At 53.9% G+C, this 18,853-nt stretch overlaps 1 protein-coding gene across 1 annotated transcript; it reads left to right on the top strand.

Moving 5' to 3' along the window:
• The first annotated feature begins 4,959 nt into the window (after positions 1–4,959).
• On the top strand, positions 4,960–15,802 carry PIGT (phosphatidylinositol glycan anchor biosynthesis class T). The gene is made up of 12 exons (XM_056121417.1): positions 4,960–5,199; positions 5,680–5,857; positions 8,243–8,370; positions 8,608–8,708; positions 8,816–8,902; positions 9,282–9,369; positions 9,494–9,591; positions 9,683–9,848; positions 10,648–10,848; positions 13,252–13,417; positions 13,528–13,611; positions 14,995–15,802. The coding sequence occupies exons 1-12, from the start codon at positions 4,998–5,000 to the stop codon at positions 15,245–15,247; spliced, it is 1,752 nt and encodes a 583-aa protein (XP_055977392.1). The 5' UTR covers positions 4,960–4,997; the 3' UTR covers positions 15,248–15,802.
• Positions 15,803–18,853: the final 3,051 nt, after the last annotated feature.

Below are 18,853 nucleotides of genomic sequence, written 5' to 3'. Positions count from 1 at the left end.
ACACACAGATCCATGAGTGTGGGATTTTGAGGAGAGGCTGTGGCTGGAAAAATAAACAGTTGAGTTCTCAGTGTGTAGGCGGTAAGTGAAACCATGGCTGTGCATGAGATTTCCCAGGCAGGAAGGGTGAGCGGAGCGGGGAGTTATTGGACCCAACGCTAAGAAATAGAAAATTCAATTCTCATATTAGAAAAGAAAACCCCACGGCCCTTCATATCAAACACTGTCCCTGGGATCAGTGGCCGTCAGCCACAACCCCCAAAGCTCTTTGTGCCGGGGTAGCTGAGTGACAGTGCTTCAAGTCTTCCCATAGTTTCATCCCCTTCACCCCTGCAGGAGGCCACCATAAGTGACAGTTTTTAAGTTCTTTCACTAGTGAGAAACTTGTGGGAGTTTTGTGCTCCTTTTGTCTAAAAGCTTGTGTGCCCAGCAGTGCTGGGATGTGCGGGTGTGTGTGTCAGGGTGGTGGTGGTGGTGGCGGGGGGGTGTGAACCAGTGGCACCCAGCAGTGAACTGCAGACCTCTGCACGCTGGGCATGGACTCCCACTTTTGATTTATCTCCCCATCCCTCTCCCTTCCTTTGGAATAACAAAACCTTCTGGCCTGAAGCTCTGCAAAACTTGTTGGCCCTGGGATCACCTGTCTACTTCCCTCCATAGTGATTGAGTGATGTGTAGAGCTGAACTAGTTCTGTCACTGTCCCATGAACTGGAGGCTAACCTGTGTTGTAAAGGGCAGGAACTGTGCCTGGGGAGAGGAAGATACGGGCCTGTGAAGAGGAAGAATTGTTTATGGATCTAGGGACGACTTCAGTTGAGCTGCCATGAGCCTCAAGCCCTGCCTGGTGGGAGGTGTCTAAGAGCAGCTGAGACCCCCAGGACCACTTCCTCGTTGGACAATGGCCTCTCCTTTTCCCAAGCCATAGGGACTTGGCTGGCCTTTAGGGCCAGTATCTCCAACTGACTTCACCCTCGCCGCCTCCCCCCCCACCCCCACTCACACACACACACACTCCGCAGGCCACAAAGTGCCCTTAGAGATGGGAGAATAATTTGGAGCCAATTCTGAGGCAAGGAGCCCAGCTTTTGGGTTCCAAAGCCACAGTGTGGCTTCTGTGTGTTGCAGAACTTGTCAGGGAGTGGATTTCCTGACAGATTCTGTACAAATTTATCCGGAGCATCCTACAGGACAAGAAGACAAACTCATCCTATAGAACCCAAGACTGTGGAGGAAAGAGGCGGGACCTGTTTCCTCGGGGAAACATTCCCTAGAAGATTCTCACAGGAGCGGGTCCCTCTGCGAAAAGAGTGACAGGGTGGGAATTGGACTCTGCTGTTGTTGTTTTGGGTGCCTGTTCTCCACTTGCCTCCCCCATGGAAATGCTCGGGGGACTTACCGCTCTTCCGGAACCAGACATGGCCGCAGAGAATGGAAAATGGAATGCAGGATGGAGCGGAAGTGTAAGGAGGACTGTAGTGTCTCACAGAGGGACAAGAGATGCTTTCTCTGCAGGCTACTGGATCTGGATTAATGGAGAGGTTCCCCCCCCCCCCCAAGTTTCATTTCAAGGGAACATAAGCATTGAAATACAAAAATAAGGGCCAGATAGTACAGCGAGTAAGACATTTGCCTTGCATGCAGCAGACCCAGGTTTGATCTCTGGCACCTCACATATTCCCCAAGCCATGTCAGGAGTGATCCCTGAGTGCAGAGCCAGGAGTAAGCCCTGAGCACCACTGGGGGTGGTCCCCAGACAAACAAACAAAAACTCATACTCATGATGGTAGCCACCTTTTACTTCATGTTTTGGAAGGAGTCACATCCAGTGGTGCTTAAGGCTTACTCCCGCCTCTGCTCTTACTCCTGGTTGGGCTCGGGAGACAATGTGTGGTGTCAGGGATTGAACCCAGGTTGACTGCATACAAGGCAAGTGCCCTACCTGCTGGACTATCTCTCCGGCCCTTGCGGCCACCGTTTAAAAGAAAGTTGAGTCAATTGTGTAAGCTCTTAGTCTTGACCCCATCTTTCACTGATCTTACGCCGGTTTTTGTACTCCAGCTTTGTAGATGTTAAATGGAGATAATCATTCCGAAAGAATTATTTGAATAAAAGCAATGTTACTAAGTACTTACTGTGTTCTGGATCCTATGTGTACATAAATTCTTATAATAATAGAATTTGGCTTATCTATTTTACAGATGTAGACAAGTGACAGGACCATTCAGATACATAAGGATTAATGTCTGCTTTGGAGTCTGAACTCATATCTGCCTGTTAGCTTAAGGTTTTCTATTCCATGTCTGTGGGGCAGAACAGTGGGTATAAGGAGAACGAGGGCATCATGAAATAGACATATTTTTGATACTTCCTCTTTGGTTGAGGTATATCTTGGCAAACCTTCCTAAATCCATATATAGCACTTCATAAAAGTATAGTTTTTACCAAGAGACTGTGCACAGAAATACTTGCTGAATATGATCCCCACAGGGCAGGTGAAAAAGCCCAAGCAGGAATTTAACATTTGAACTATACATCTCACTAATAAAAAAAGGTATGCAACCCAGTAAAAAGGAGGTAGTTGCGAAACATTTTCCTCATCTCCTAATCATCTTTAGAAAAGAAAATATGTGGCCAGTAAACACAAAAAATTGCTCAACATCATTAGGCACCAGGAAAATGCAAATGAAAACCACAAGATACCGCTACAATACACACCCACATGGCTAGAATTAAAAAAAAAAATATTGTCTGGGGCATGGAACAGCCAGAACTCCGATACAACATTGGTATGAGAATAAAATAATACAGTTGGGGGCACTGTAGCAGTGTAGCACTGTCCTCCCGTTGTTCATCGATTTGCTCGAGCGGGCACCAGTCACATCTCACAACAAACTGTGAGACTTGTTGTTACTGTTTTTGGCATACCGAATACGTCATGGGTAGCTTGCCAGGCTTTGCGCTGTGTGGGCGAGATACTCTCAGTAGCTTGCAGTTGGGGGCAAACTATGGTAATTTTCTTTTTTTTGGGTCACACCAGGCAATGCTCAGGGGTTACTCCTGGCTTTACACTCAGGAATTACTCCTGGCTCAGGAGACCATAAGAGATGCTGGGAATCGAACCCGGGTTGGCCGCGTGCAAGGCAAATGCCCTACTGGCTGTACTATCACTCCAGCCCAAAGTATGGTAATTCTTACAAAATTAAGCAAGAACTTAACTCTTTGACCATTCCTAAATATCTATCCCAGGGAAATTGTAAACATATGTGTGCTGAGTACTTTGTACAGAAGACTACTAACTGCAGATGTGAGCGCCCTCAGGATCTGACAGGTGAGTGGATGATAGTATATTCACAGACAGTAGGAGTAACAGAAAACTGAACACAAGCAAGATGCAAGAACAGGGATGATTCTCAAAAACACTCTTCCCATGAAAGAAGCTTACCCCGAAAGTATACACACACTAACGAGAGTTTAATTATATGAAACTCTAGGAGAAATTATTTTGTATGGAAAAACAGGACAATGTTTGCTGCACAAAGGTGACAAGGAAGGAAGCGTTAGTCAACTTTCTAGGCTTTCAGGAATGATCTATTTGGCTGGAGCGATAGCACAGCAGTAGGGCGTTTGCCTTGTGTGCAGCTGAGTCGGGTTCGATTTCTCTGCCCCTCTCGGAGAGCCTGGCAAACTACCAAGAGTATCTCGCCCACACGCCAAAGCCTGGCAAGGTACCCATAACGTATTCAATATGCCAAACACAGTAACAACAAGTCTCAAAATGGAGACATTACTGGGCCCGCTTGAGCAAATCCACGAACAATGGGAGGACAGTGTGTAAATGTGGACTTTGGTTTTACATACATTGTGCATTGTCAGATGCACTGAATGTGGACTTGACATTTGTGCAGGTCACTACATGCAATTTTTCACAGGAAAAAAAAAAGAGTGTGTGTGTGTGTGTGTGTGTGTGTGTGTGTAAGCAAATACTAAACTAGTAATTTGCATGCTGGGACTTTGAAAGGCATCAATCAAAATGAATGCAGGGTTCATTCAGACACACCCTCAGAGATTAAAAAAAGTACTCTACACTCTTACTTGATTTTATTAAGAGGGGCGCTGAGTGTCAGTCCCACGGGGCTATGTAAGGGGCTCTCCCCTGGGTTTTGGAGACCATAAAGGAGGGTCGCCTCAGTCCTTTGAACTACCCTTCCTGCCCAAATGCATGGGTTGGTTTACAGATATGTGAGAAGCAAGTACAATCAACACATTAGTGGTAGCATCTTGGTGATGGGGCAACATGTTCCTTTAACAGGTGCTCATTTTTTCACTGCTGCTATATATTGTAAAATTTTGAATAACAAAAAAACAAAGGGGAGCGGGAGCGATAGTACAAACACCAGGGCCTTTACCTTACCCAAGGCCGACCCAGGTTCATCCCCGGGATCCCAGAGGATTCCCCAGAGGCCACCAGGAGTAAGCCCTGAGCATCACCAGATGTGGTGGAAAAAACAACAACAACAAAAATGAACAAGAAACCCCAAAAACCACAACCAAACCAACCAACAAACAAAAAAAGTAAATATGCAGTGGGGGCTTGGGGTGGGGATCTTTAGCAAAGCTTTGCCCGCCCCCTCCCAGGTGCGAGGCTAGATTCAGCCGGGAAGTGTGATGGGGACGGGAGCCCAGCTGGGGGTCCTCCCGGAGCACTTTCCAGTCTGTTTCCCCAACCATCTCCACGGTGATGACGACGCTCAGTCTTAACTCCGTCTCGTGGGTGAGAGAGAACGCCTCTCAAAAGGGACACTGTCCACTCTCTGGCCCCGGGTCTCGCAAGCGGCCGCCCCGCCCTTCGGGCTCTCTCGCGCCCGCCCCCCAGCGGTCCCGGGAGCCTCCCCGTGCTTCCGGGACGGCCCCGGAAGTCATTTCTCAAGCGCGCTTCCTATTGGACGTTGGCTGCGAAGGGGGCGGGCTGCGTCGGGAGGCGGAAGCAGCCGCAGGCATGGCGGCGGCCGTGCGGCTGGTCCTCCCGCTGCTCCTGCTGCTGCTGCTGCTGCTGCTCCTGGGACCCGGCGGGGGTCGAGCGGAGCCCCCGCGCGACAGCCTGCGGGAGGAGCTGGTCATCACCCCGCTGCCTTCTGGAGACGTCGCCGCCACGTTCCAGTTTCGCACGCGCTGGGATTCGGACCTGCAGCGGGAAGAAGGTGAGGAGACAGGAGGAAGAAAACCCCGGGAACCTGCTAGGGGTGGGTGGGGAGTGGGGAGCCCACCCGTGGGAGGGGTTCTGGCCCCTTCGCATCGGCGGTGAAATTGGGTCCCCCCCGGAGCTGGGCAGAGGCCTCGTGCTTCCTGGTGCTTTATGCAAAGACCCCGCTGCAACCTGAGACCTCCGGATCCTGCGGTAAAGATGGTTTTAGCGGTTACCTTGTATCCCACCTGCTGGGCACAGTGCAGGGTTCTTTGAATGCTTACAGGGAAGGAACGAGAGGTAAAAGGCCTTACCGCACCTCTGCCAGGTGACAGTCTGATGTGGCAAGCAGATCTCTTTGACTCCCAAGTTCTGGCTGGAGTCTCTTGTCAAAGATCCCAAGAGTGCTGGGTCTGTTGTTTCTGGGGGAGAGGGGGAGGTGGCTGAGAGCACCCCCTCCAGGATCTTCACTCATCTACTGCCCCCTTTTCTCCAGTGTCTCATTATAGGCTCTTCCCCAAAGCCCTGGGACAGTTGATCTCCAAGTATTCTCTGCGAGAGCTGCACCTGTCATTCACGCAAGGCTTCTGGAGGACGCGGTACTGGGGGCCACCCTTCCTGCAGGCCCCTTCGGGTGCGGAGCTCTGGGCCTGGTTCCAGGACACCGTCACTGAGTGAGTGCCCACCTTGCAGCCTGTTTATTGGCCGTGAAGGGGAAGTGATGGAGAGAGGCCTTGCCAGCCGGCCTCTGTCCTTAGGGACAGCAGTTCACGCAGGAGCAATTCCACGTGGGTACAGAGAGTGTTGGGAGTAAGAAATGGACTCTGAGTAATGGTCTTTGCTTGGCTGAATATGCTTCATTTTCCTTAACACTCTCAGACCTGAGGTAGCACACAATTCTCTCTGCAGAGGCAGAGAGCATAATGTTGTGGCTTCGAGGCCGTAGAAAATGAGCTCGCTGGATAACCCTTTAGAAAGACCTTTCTTCACATAATCATATCATAAAGACCAAACTAAACGTCCATAGCCTCCCATTGGCCTACGAGATGCTGGGTCTTCAGAGAAGAGGACTTGCTTTTGTTCGGGAGAAGAGCATGTCTAGGTCTTGACGTGGAGCCGTAATTCACTTACTTCGACTATGAAATCACAGTATGACTTTATTTATTTTGTTTTGGGACCACATCCAGCTGGGCTCAGGGCTTATTCCTGTCTCTGCACCCAGGGATCACTCCTGGTGGGCTTGGGGAACCTTGTAGGGCTTTGGGAATCGAACCCAGGTCAGCTGCATGCAAGGCAAGAACCCTACCTGCTGTCCTATCTCTCCAGTCCCATGGTTTAAAAAAAAAATTCTGGGGCATTAGTAAGGGTAGCAAGGATGGCCATAGGATTGAGAACCTCAGGGGACAGTTCTACTTGGCCCCTATGGAATTCTGTTGTGTAGGAAGAGAGAGCTTTCTGCCATCAGTTCCTCTTTAATTTTTCTTTTCTTTTCGGGGCATTGGAGATGGGGTTGGTGGCAGACCTGGTAGTGCCCAGGGATGCTCCTGATTCTGCTTGGGACTTGTTCTTGCAGTGCTCAGGGGACCATGTGGTATGCTGGGGATTGAATCTGGGTCTTCTGCATGCAAAGCCTGCACTCCGTCTGTTGAGTTTCCCCTTTAGCCCTGATACTCTCATTTCCCAAGAGCTGCGTAAATCTGAATCTAATTAACTCATAGTTTGGCAGTGCTCAGGGCTTACTCCTGGCTCTGCACTCAGGAATCACTCCTGGTGGTGCTCAGGATACCTTATGGGGTGCCGGAATTCAAACTGGGATCTGCTGCATGCAAGGCGAGCACCTAACCCCCGTTACTATTTCTCCAGCCCCTAAGTCTGAATTTAAATGTGAAAATTGGAAAATTTTAAGTACCAGCCAGTTACTGATACATGTTTTTCGTTTGTGTTCTGGGAATACATCTGGTGATGCTCACGGCTTATTCCTGGCTCTCTGTGCTCAAGGATCACTCCTGGCAGGGACCACATAGGGTGATGGGCTTCAAACCAGAGTTGGCCGTGTGTAAGGCAAATGTTCTACCTGCTAAATTGTCACTCCAGTCCCTAGTTAGACCTGTGGATTGGTTTTGTGTGGGGTGTATATCATATGAAACATGATGGCCAGGGATGGGACTCACTGGTGGAACACTGGCTTTGCACGCAGTCCAGAGTGATCCTGGGCAGAGCAAAAAAGACTAACATAGGTAATCTCACAGCTTCTATAGATTTGAACATTTTTGTTTGAAAAACAAAACATGGCTATGAATTGGATAGCGCTCTCAGACATCAAGTTTGCTGTCTTTGAGCTGTAAGGGTTGGCATGACTGGAATCTCAGGACCCCCCAGGATAGCGTTCAGGAGATTCAGATGAGGAAGCAGCGACCCGCAGACCTTCTGGTCTGAATTCTCTCTCCCATGCCCTTTTCTCTCTTCTCTACTCCCACTTTTTCCTCAGTTCAGGTATGCCGGATTCGGAACCGGTGTTTGGGATGCTAATTGTTTGCAGCCTGTTATTCATAGAGAACAAATCTGTTTTGCTCTGTCTCTTATAAGAATTTGGATGAAAGCATGTTTACCGTTTTCCCTGGTTTGGTTAGCCTGTGTAAACATCAGAACCCCCTACCTGAGGCTAGAACCAGGACCAACCGTCCCACCCAGGACTTGACCAGGGAACTGCCTGAGTGAGGAGAGAGCAGGGCTGGACTGCTTCATGGGGTACGCACAGAGGTGGCCCGGTTTGCTCCCACTCCTTGGTTCACTCCCAGCCGGGAGCATCCCAGAGAGCAACTGGCTGAGCGGAGGGTGGCTGCCCAGGAGTCTGGGATTGGAGAGGGCCAGGGGTGGGAGTCGGGGATTCCTGGGCAAAGGTTTGGGGGTGCCAGGTTTCCCAGAGCAGCGGGAGGAAGAAGGTCCCGGGAGGTAAGTGGAGCAGTGATGCCCCCCGGCCGCATCCCCGGCCAGTGTGATGGCTCGCCTGCCGACTCTGGGCCGTGAGGGATGGTGAGCGGGTGTGTGTCTCCCCGCAGCGTGGATAAGTCTTGGCAGGAGCTTAGCAACGTCCTCTCCGGGATCTTCTGCGCCTCTCTCAACTTCATCGACTCCACCAACACCGTCACTCCCACGGCTTCCTTCAAACCGCTGGGACTGGCCAACGGTGAGTGCCCCAGCCCCTGCTTTACTTCCGGTGTCCTCGCCCCTGAGTCTGCCCCGTTGCCCTCCCAGCTCCCCCGAACTGTGCTGTGTCGTCGTCATTGTCGTCATGTCGCTGGGAGACCAGTGGGACTGGGTCCGATGCAGTTAGAGTGTGTGTATGTGTGTGTGTGTGGGGGGGGTGGGGAATTGCCCCTGTCTCGCTTGTGGGTCCACCCCAGGCTGACCCTGTCCCCCTCAGACACTGACCACTACTTCCTGCGCTACGCTGTGCTGCCGCGGGAGGTCGTCTGCACGGAGAACCTCACCCCCTGGAAGAAGCTCTTGCCCTGTAGCTCCAAGGTGAGGCCAAGCGGGGCCGGAGCCGGAAGTTGCCTCCTCGTTGCCCGATGGGCTGACAGGTCATCTCTGCAGGGTCCTGACAGCGTCTCTCTTGCCGCCCCCTCCAGGCAGGCCTCTCGGTGCTGCTAAAGGCTGACCACTTGTTCCACACTAGTTACCACTCGCAGGCTGTGCATATCCGCCCCATCTGCAGAGTAAGTTGTGGAAAGGGGCGTGGGTACGCTGTGGAGGGGCTCGGAGAGAGGGCAGCACCTGTGCCACGGGGCCAGGGCCAGCAGGCAGTGGCAGCCGTGATGACCAGTGTCCAGGGCACTGGCCGCGCCCCGGAGGAAACGGAGTGGCGGCCTGGCTGTGGCTCAGTGAGTCTTTGCTGTGGCCCTGAAACGGGGCTGGGCCAGGATGGCGGCCAGCTGGCAGGTCCTCGAATGAATCATTTTTGTTCCCCCCGGCCTGGTTTCCTCCTCCGTGAAGGAGAATAATGGCATCAGCTCAGGGTTGCTGGGGCGCAGGGAGGCAGAGCCGGCCGAGGCTGTGTGGTAGGGGCCGGCCTCACTGCCGTGTCTCCTTGGGTAGGATGCCCGCTGCACCCGTGTCTCCTGGGAGCTGCGACAGACTCTCTCCGTGGTCTTTGATGCCTTCATCACTGGCAAAGGGAAGAAAGGTCAGCTGCCTTGGTGGCCCTCCTCACAGGGCCGTTCCCCCTCCGCCACCCCCCGCTGCCCCCAGAGCCTGGGAGACCCTGGCCTCACCCCAGCTCACAGCTCAGCTCCACTCTCTGCCCCCAGACTGGTCCCTCTTCCGGATGTTCTCCCGGACCCTCACAGAGCCCTGCCCCCTGGCCGCAGAGAGCCGCGTCTACGTGGACATCACCAGCTACGGCCAGGTACCCGGCCTCCCGCCTCTCATTGCCCTGCCCCCGGGCCGGCCAGAGGGGCACCCCTGTCCACTTCTCAACCCTGCCCTGGTGTCCTCAGGACAACGAGACCCTGGAGGTGAGCCCGACCCCCACCTCCACCTACCAAGACGTCATCCTGGGCACCCGGAAGACCTACGCTGTCTACGACTTGCTGGACGCGGCCACAATCAACAGCTCCCGCAACCTCAACCTGCAGCTCAAGTGGAAGAGGCCCCTGGAGAATGGTGGGTGGGGGCTCCCCCTCCCCGGACTCACTGGGCTTCTAACTTTTTTTTTTTTTAAAAAGGGGGTGGGATGGAGTGATAGCACCGCGGATGGGGCATTTGCCTTGCATGCGGCCGACCTGGGTTCGATTCCCGGCATCCCATATGGTCCCCTGAGCACTGCCAGGCGTAATTCCTGAATGCAGAGCCAGGAGTAACCCCTGTGCATCACCGGCTGTGACCCAAAAAGAAAAAAAAAATGTTTTGGGCTTCACCAGGCTCAGTGCTCAGGGGTTGCCCCCAGTGGTGCTCAGGAAACCCTGTGGTGTCCAGGTTCAACCCGGGCCCTGTGCTCTAGTCCTGCGGTGCTTCTCCCCGAGACCACCAGGTCTATTTAGGTTCCAGATCTTGTCAGAGGTCCTGGTTCCTGTTCCCTGCTGCCCGGTCTGGGAAGGTGCCTGCGAATAGATGCCTCTTGCCCAGAAAACTCAAAGAGTTGGTCCAGGCATACTTGGAGCCCACAGCTCCCGTTTGGAGCCCTGTGCTCAGGAAGCTACTTGTCTGCTGGTCGGAGGCTTCCAGCCTTTCATGGTGACCATGCTCTGCATTGCCCACGCCGGGCGCATGGCCCCCGCCCCTAGGAGGTGTCCCCCCTCACCTCCCCCACCCCTCGTTGTTGGCAGGGGCGGAGGGGCGGATCTCGGCATCTGTGGATGCACTGGGGTCGCCGTGGGTGGGGTGGCAGGGAGGGGCGAAGCCCTGCCGCTCCCCCCTCCCCTTCCCCGGGAATGAGTCACCGAGGCCGGCTTGTCTCTCGCAGAGGCGCCCCCAGTGCCCTTCCTGCACGCGCAGCGGTACGTGAGCGGCTACGGGCTGCAGAGCGGGGAGCTGAACACGCTGCTGCACAACACGCACCCGTACCGCGCCTTTCCCGTGCTGCTGCTGGACACCGTGCCCTGGTACCTGCGGCTGTACGTGCACACCCTCACCATCACCTCCAAGGGCAAGGAGAACAAGCCAAGTGAGAGCCAGCCCCTTCCCCGCCCTGCCCCTCCGTACCCCTGCTCCTCCAAACCCCGCCCCTCCCCTCCCCTCCCCGCCCCATCCCATCTGGTTCTCAGGGTGGTTCCTGCAGTGCCCCTGGGATGCTGCCCTAGCACAGATGCAAGCCCCGGCTGCACCGAGAGAAAGGGGAGCCTCCCCGCGGCAGAGGCGGGAGTCAGTTTGTGAAGGGGAAATAGTTAAGGGATCCAGCTAGCGAGTCTTACTAGGATGGGACTAGGGGGGTGTTCTGGAATCTCTTTACACCTCCTTTGCCTTTCTTCCTGGGGTTACAGGGCGCATCCTTTTGTGATAATCCTAAGGACTCCCCTCTCACCCCTGACCTGCTCCCCCCACCCCGAAAAAGGATTGGCCAGCAGAGCAGCTTGGGAGCAAAGTAGGTGGAGGTGGTTTTTGCTCTGGAGGGGCAGTATTGTTGGTTTTTTTTTTTTTTTTTTTGCTTTTTGAGTCACACCCGGCGATGCACAGGGGTTACTCCTGGCTCTCCACTCAGGAATCACCCCTGGCGGTGCTCAGGGGACCATATGGGATGCTGGGAATCGAATCCAGGTCGGCCGCTTGCAACGCAAGCGCCCTACCCAGCTGTGCTATTGCTCCAGCCCTGGGGCAGTGTTTTTTAAATCTCAGCCCCTGCTTTCCCTCTGTACCTGCGTTCCTGGGATGCCCCCATGTATCACTGAGCTTTGTCTCCAGCCCAAGTGTGTTTTCTGTCCTTTTCTGGCCTCTGAAGAGCGACCAATACATTTTTTTTTTAATTTTTATTAGTGAAACAGCATGAGCTACAGTTGTAGACTTACAAATTTTTGTGCTTGGGACCAATACTTTTGAGTGCTTCGTTGTTGTTACTGCTTTTGGTTTTTTGTTTTCTTTTTTGGGTCACACCCGGCAATGCTCAAGGGTTCTTTTGGCTCTGTGCTCAGGAATGTCTCCTGGCGGTGCTTGGGGGGCCATCTGGAAGCCGGGGAACAAACCCAGGTGGGCTGCCTGCAAGACAAACGCCCTCTCTGCTGGACTATCGCTCTGGCCCCTTGAGTGCTTTTTTTTTCAGTGCCAGACATAGCACTAAGCACTTGTTTTCCCAGGGGCCGGACGGAGCCTGGTAATAAGGAGAAAAGTGTCCGAGGAAGAGCCAACAGCACATCCCAGTGGCCAGACAGCCCCACCTCCCCCCACCCCCCACTGTGTCATGTCTTCATCCCACTTCTTGTTCTGTTCTTCTGCTTCTCAGCTCTGGGCCCGCTGCTCTGGCTCGGGGAGAGATGGTGGTTTCCATCCCTGGCCGCCAGAAAAAAAAAAAAAAAAACACAAGCCAAATCAACAAACCCTCTGAAATCCTAACCTCCAACAGTCCTCCCTGTGTATTTTGTAGATCTCTCTGTTTTGCTTTGAGACTTTGGAGTCTGGAAAATTGCAAGCACGTCCTCAGAGGGGATCCAATGATCTGGCCCATTTGCCTGTCTTCCTGCATGTCTGTTTCATCTGTTTCCCTTTATTTATATTTCCGTTGGATTTTTTTTTCTCCCCCTGCAGAAATGTCTTAAAGTACACCCTAGGTCTACCTCTCCACTTTTAAATACTTGACTCTGTGTCTGTAACAGAGAAAGGACTTAAAGACAAAAACCTCGAACCTATATCTCCCACTTTTTATAATTAGTTTGTTTGAATCGGGAGCTAAACCCAGCCCTCAGTTCCTGTTTTGAATTTGCTTGCTATGCTCCTTCGTCTCCCTCTCTCTCTCCCGCTCTCTTTAATCCTTGGCTTTTTGGGAGCAGTTTTTGGATCACATAGAAATTGAGCACAAAGTACAGAGTTCTCAGATGCTCCCCCGCCCCCTGCCCCAGTTTCTCTTATTATTAACATCTTGCATTAATGTGGAAACTCTAAAAGTCTCTTCTCATCTATAACGGTTTCCACTTTAAAAAAAAAACAACTACTTGTTGGTGAAAAGTGGGTCATTGGTTGTGGAGCCTGTTTCCCATTCTGGATCTGACCCCGGGCTGGTGTTTGAGATGCTCGTCCACCCCCCGGCCTTCCTCCGGTGTCGGTAGTTGGACTGGGAGCCTTGGCTGGATTCTTGTCTCGCCTTCTGGGCCCACTCAACAGCCAGGTGTCTGCGCTGCGGGCTCTCGGGTGTCCCGGGGGTGAGCGATAGGAAGATTGGTTGCCTTTTCCAGGGCTGGCTGCCCTGAGGCATCCTGGCCCCTTCCTGAGATCCTCCTTGGGCCTGCCTGCCTGCAGATTAAAGCCCCCAGACCCAGGCCTCCTGGCCAGCCTCGTCGGGTGGGGGAAGCAGTGTGGGAAGTCCACCTCCTCTCTCCCTCCCGGGGGAACACAGTTTTGGCTGACCCCAGCCTGCCTCCAGGTTACATCCACTACCAGCCTGCCCAGGACCGGCTGCAGCCACACCTCCTGGAGATGCTGGTACAGCTGCCGGCCAACTCCGTCACCAAAATCACCATCCAGTTCGAGCGGGCGCTGCTCAAGTGGACTGAGTACACACCGGATCCCAATCATGGCTTCTACGTCAGGTGGGCCCCCCAGGCCGTGTGCTTGGCCCCTTCCTCCACCCCCGCCCCCCACCTCCCGTCCCGTTGGCTCCTGGCCGGAGAGCCGTGGCCAGCACGCTCCTTCTCTGCAGCCCGTCGGTGCTCAGCGCCCTCGTGCCTAGCCTGGTGGCAGCCCGAGCCGTGGACTGGGAAGAGAGCCCGCTCTTCAGCTCCCTGTAAGTGTGTCCTCTGGGTCCTCCCCGCTGGCCCCGGGGTGGGCTGGGAGTTCCCGTGGCCTCTGCCTATTGTGGGGCCTCGGAAAGGGGCAAGTGTCCTCCCTCGGCACAGACTTCAGAAATGGATTCTGAAGCATTTCTGGAAGAGATCGGTGTGAAGAGCAGCACTTTATAGCCTGCATTTCCTCGTTGATTCTCTCTCTCTTTTTTTTTTTTTTTTTCGGGTCACACCTGGCGATGCTCAGGGGTTACTCCTGGCTTTGCGTTCAGGAATTACTCCTGGCGGTGCTCGGGGGACCCTATGGGATGCTGGGAATCGAACCCGGATCAGCTGCGTGCAAGGCAAACACCCTCCCCGCTGTACTATGGCTCCAGCCCCACCTCATTGATTCTCTTAACAAATATTTCCTTGAGGGGGCCGGAACCATAGTACAGCGGGGAGGGCGTTTTCCTTGCTTGTGTCTGACCTGGGTTGGATCCCCGGCAACCCATATGGTCCCCCGACCACCTCCAGGACTGATTCCTGAGTGTAAAGCCAGGAGTAAGCCCTGAGCATCGCTGGGGATGACTCAGAAAGTCCAAAAACCAAAGATAAAAAAAAAAAAAAGGGCTAGAGTGATAGTATAGCGGGTAGGGCATTTGCCTTGCACGTGGCTGATCCAGGTTCGATTCCCAGCATTCCGTAGGGTCCCCTGAGCACTGCCAGGAGTAATTTCTGAGTGCAGAGCCAGTAGTAACTCCTGAGCATCGCCAGGTGTGACTCAAAAAGAAAAAAAAAATCAACCCTGAGCACTGCCAGGAGTAATTCCTGAGTGCAGAGCCAGGAGTAACCCCTGTGCATCGCCAGATGTGACCCAAATAAAAAATTCCCTGAGCGCCAAGCCAAGGGTAGATGGTTCCGAGAGGCTGGATGAGCGCAGGAGATAAACACATGTGCCCCCCTCCCCGCCCCTGTGCTGTTCTGCTGCAGCTGGAATCCGGAGAGGAGGTTCTGTTCTAGAGGCGAGAGACCTGGGTAGAGCTGGGGCGTGTCCGGGTCACGGGATGAGGGGTGGGAAGGCATCTTTCTCTTACTTTTGTTTGCTTTTGTTCGGGGGTCACCATCAGTGGTGCTCAGGGCTCACTCCTGGCCCAACGCTCAGAACGGTGCTCGGGGATGAAGCCGGGGTTGGCCACGTGCACGCCCCCCCCATTGTACTCTTGCTCTGGCCCCTGGAAAGCATCTATAGACCGAGCCTGAGCCCCTGCAGTCAGGGAAGGCAGACCCAAGACTGCACCCCTTCCCAGGAGAAGGGGGAGGTGGGGAGGGGACAGCTGCCCTGGGTGGTGCTGGGGTGGGAGCCACAGGCCTCGCCTCACCCCGTCTCCCCATCCTGGCGCCAGGTTCCCGGTGTCCGACGGCTCCAGCTACTTCGTGAGACTCTACACGGAGCCGCTGCTGGTGAGCCTGCCCACGCCCGACTTCAGCATGCCCTACAACGTCATCTGCCTCACGTGCACGGTGGTGGCCGTGTGCTACGGCTCCTTCTACAACCTGCTCACCCGCACCTTCCACATCGAGGAGCCCAGCAGCGGCGGCCTGGCCAAGCGGCTGGCCAACCTCATCCGGCGGGCGCGGGGCGTACCCCCGCTCTGAGGCTCCCCCCCTGGTCACAACCCGGCTGCCTTTGTCTCCTGGGAGCGGTCGGCACTGCCTCCTGCCATCTCCCAGGTTGGCTCTTGGGCCAGACTTGCCCCGGCCAGGCGCCTCCAGCTGTCAAAGCCCCCATCAGAGTTGGCGGCTGAGCTCAGAACAGCGTCCCTTCAAAATTCACTTCCGGGCGCAGAGAGGACTCACAGCCGGGGCTTTACACGGGGGCGCCCAGGTTTGCTCCTCAGCACTCTACAGTCCCCGGAGCACCGAGCCAGGGGTGGTCCAGAAGCCAGACAGCCGAAACCAGACTTTGTTCACCCGGACTGGCCGTAGTTCTCCTGTCTCGTCTTTTTGCTTTGTTTTGTTGGCGGTGCTGAGCTGGACCCGGGCTGTCCCCCACGGCAGAGCAGCCCCCGGCCTGTGTTTGCCGTATTTCAGGTCGAGCTGGTGGCCTCTTCGGGGTAGCAGAGAACCATTTCCAGCAGAAGTGCTACGGAGAGCTCCGTCAGGCCAGCTGGCCTTGCAGCGGGGCGGAGGTGGGCATTTGCTCCCCTGCGTCATCGAGGAAACTTGGGGAATAAAACTTGGCCCCTTCCTCAAAGTCTTGCCTCAAGTCCTTGACTCCTGGGAAGAGTTCTGGGGTCCGAACCTGTTCGCTGGCTGCCTGAACTGGAATCTTCCCCTCCTACACCCAAGACAGAATAAACTTCCGACCTCCTCCCAAACCCCGCCCCACCTCCATCTCATATTCCCAGAACTCCTGGGTCTGGCTGAGGGGTGTTTATGCAAACAGGTCTATGACCAAGTAAATGAATTATCTTCTGCCTCTTGAAGGCCCTAAGAACTAGTGTCCACTCCCCACGGGGAGGGCTCGGGGGTGGGATTAAGTGTCTGTGGGAGTGGAGGGTGGGATGAAACAGCCCAGACAAGGTGGGGGCTTGTCAGTCGGGGTGTGGCCCAGTCTGGGTTTCTATCCCGCTCCATGGAACCTGTGCTGTGGGTGGCCCTAGGGCCTGATCCATGGGGTCAGCCCTGCTGTGGCCACCCTATGTTTTTTACCGGGAATCCCTGGGAAGCCCCCCCCCCCCCCCCCCCCCCCCCGCTATACCCCCTGCTCTCATTCTCTGCCACATCTGGCATGAAACCTGAGTTGAGATCTGGCCCCCTCACCCTCAGTTCTTACATCATAGTGGTTTGGCTTGGGATATCTTGTTGCACTAGTCTCTGCCTCCCCCCCCCCCCCCCCCCACCTCTCTCTCTCTCACACACACACACACACACACACACAGACAAGATACTTCCTCCAGGAAGTCTGCCCTGCTACATGTTACTGTGGGTCATCCCACCCTCTGCCCCCACAGCCCTTCAGTGTTGCTTTTACGTCCTCCTTATAGTCCTGACTACATAGCCTTTATCTTCCATTAGACCGTGACCTTTTACATGTTCTCACGTTTTTCTTTTTGAATAACGGTGATTGATAAGAGTGTAAATGGTGACCAGCGCACACTCCTTACCGAAGAAGTGCCAGTATCCACCTACCGCTGTCCCTGGGTCCCTGTCTGTTCACAGGCCCCTTCCTCCTGTCCAGGTCGCCTCAGATCTGTAGTCGGCGTCTTAGGGCTAGTGTTCAATGGACATTAGCGGACTAATGACTGATTTCACACCCTCTCGGTTCATCCACATCATAGCCAGAAGGCAGTATTCCCTCTTCTGTTGTTTGTCTGCCTCCCTGAGCTCTTTGGAGTCACAGTGGCTGTCTGTCTTCCGACTGAGGACATGTAAGTACTCAGTAAAAGCATGGAGGGCTCCTCTGGGGAGCTGGGGTCCTGGGGTAGGCTGAGAAGAGTCGTGAGTTGCGCAGTCCTTGACACAGTCCTGCCATGAGTGATATCTCCGGCCTACCTGGAGGTGTCTCCACGGTTTTTCAAGAGTCCTGAGAACATCCAAGTGTGCACACGTGTGTGTAGGAGGGAGGCAAGGAGCTACTCTCAGGCAAGAGCAAAATCAGTTCGAAGGTCTGATAGTCTCTGATAACAGAAGGCAGTTACGTTCCAAGACGCCAGAGGCTACCTGAAATCCGCATTCTTGGGCAGCTCTCAGGATGGCGGCTCTAGACCTGCATGCCCGTGACAAACTCAGTCCTTGCACTGGCCACAGTCAGAGACAGATGAGCACTAAAATAGAGCAATGACAATCTACGATAACATTGGTTTGCCCTTCCTCCCTGGCCACAGGGAGCTTGGGTTTGTTGATTGCTCCCCCAACCTGTCTCCTGATCAGACTCTGTTGACTTGTAAATATTGTTTTTCTCCTCTCCTTAATGTCCTTTGCATGGTTAGTTACTTCAGAGCAATTACTTTTTGTATGGACACAGGAAGGCAAACCAATGTTATCCCACATCTCCCCCTTTTCTTTTGACAAAAACACAAAATTTGAAATAGAAAAATAGGCAAACCATGTTATCCTACAATGACAATGATAGACATAATAACAAGCCATCGTGGCTGTTATTGCATATGATATTCTTGGTCTCCTCTTGACTAAAACTCCAGAAAGAAGAACCTGGAGGAGAAACTGCTATACCTGAGTCTTCCCTGAAATTCCACTTGGGACACCTTTGTGGGTGTAAAGGTAAAGGCCCTCCCGTTGATCGTCGATTTGCTCGAGCGGGCCCAGTAACGTCTCCATTGGAGACTTTGTTGTTACTGTGTCTGGCATATCCAATACTCTCGGTAGCTTGCCGGGCTCTCCGAGAGGGGCGGAGGAATCGAACTCGGGTCGGCCATGTTGGCCGCTTGTAAGGCGAACACTCTACCCGCTGTGCTATCGCTCCAGCTTGTGGGTGTAGTAGAGGTATTAAGAGCCTTGCATGCCCCGCTGGGCACCAGGCAGATCTACCTATTCTGTGTCCAAATGCTGCAAAATAATCCACTTTGCTGGCCAGAGGTGGTTCCAGGACCCAAGAATCAGTTTCCAGCCCCAATCCTCATGATCCAAATTGGGACTGAGTTCCACAACCCTCCCCTTTCCCCAACCCCCACCCCACTCATGGTCACCTCCCTGAATTCAGATGTACATAACTAGTCTCCAAATCCGAATGATGGGGGAGGATTAACTCTTCAGAACTTGATCTAAAAACTAGAAACCCTGCGAGTTTCACAAAGGACACTGACTCTTTCTTCCGAAGGCCTGTGAGAGGGTTTGAGGGTGCTCCTGAGGGCCAGAGTCAATTTCCAAGACAGTTAAAAGAGTGGCTGGAGGGACCAGAGTGATAGCAGAGCAGGGAGGGCATTTACCTTGCACACGGCCGACCCGGTTTCAATCCCCGGCATCCCATATGATCCCCTGAGAAACACCAGAGGTGATTCCTGAGTGCAGACCCAGGAGTAGACCCTGAGCATCGCCAGGTGGACCCAAAAAGAAAAAAAAAAGAGGGACTGGAGCGATAGCATAGCGAGTAGGGTGTTTGCCTTGCAGGCGACCAATCCAGGTTTGATTCCCAGCATCCCATATGGTCCCCCGAGCACCACCAGGAGTAATTCCTGAGTGCAGAGCCAGGAGTAACCCCTGAGCATCACTGGATGTGACCTAAAAAGCAATAAATAAATA

The sequence above is a fragment of the Sorex fumeus genome, unplaced genomic scaffold (assembly GCF_029834395.1).
Source record: "Sorex fumeus unplaced genomic scaffold, SorFum_2.1 ptg000044l, whole genome shotgun sequence".
Taxonomy (NCBI): Eukaryota; Metazoa; Chordata; class Mammalia; order Eulipotyphla; family Soricidae; genus Sorex; species Sorex fumeus.
The sequence above is the reverse complement of the archived record's forward strand: the minus strand, read 5'-3'. Positions and strand labels throughout refer to the sequence as shown.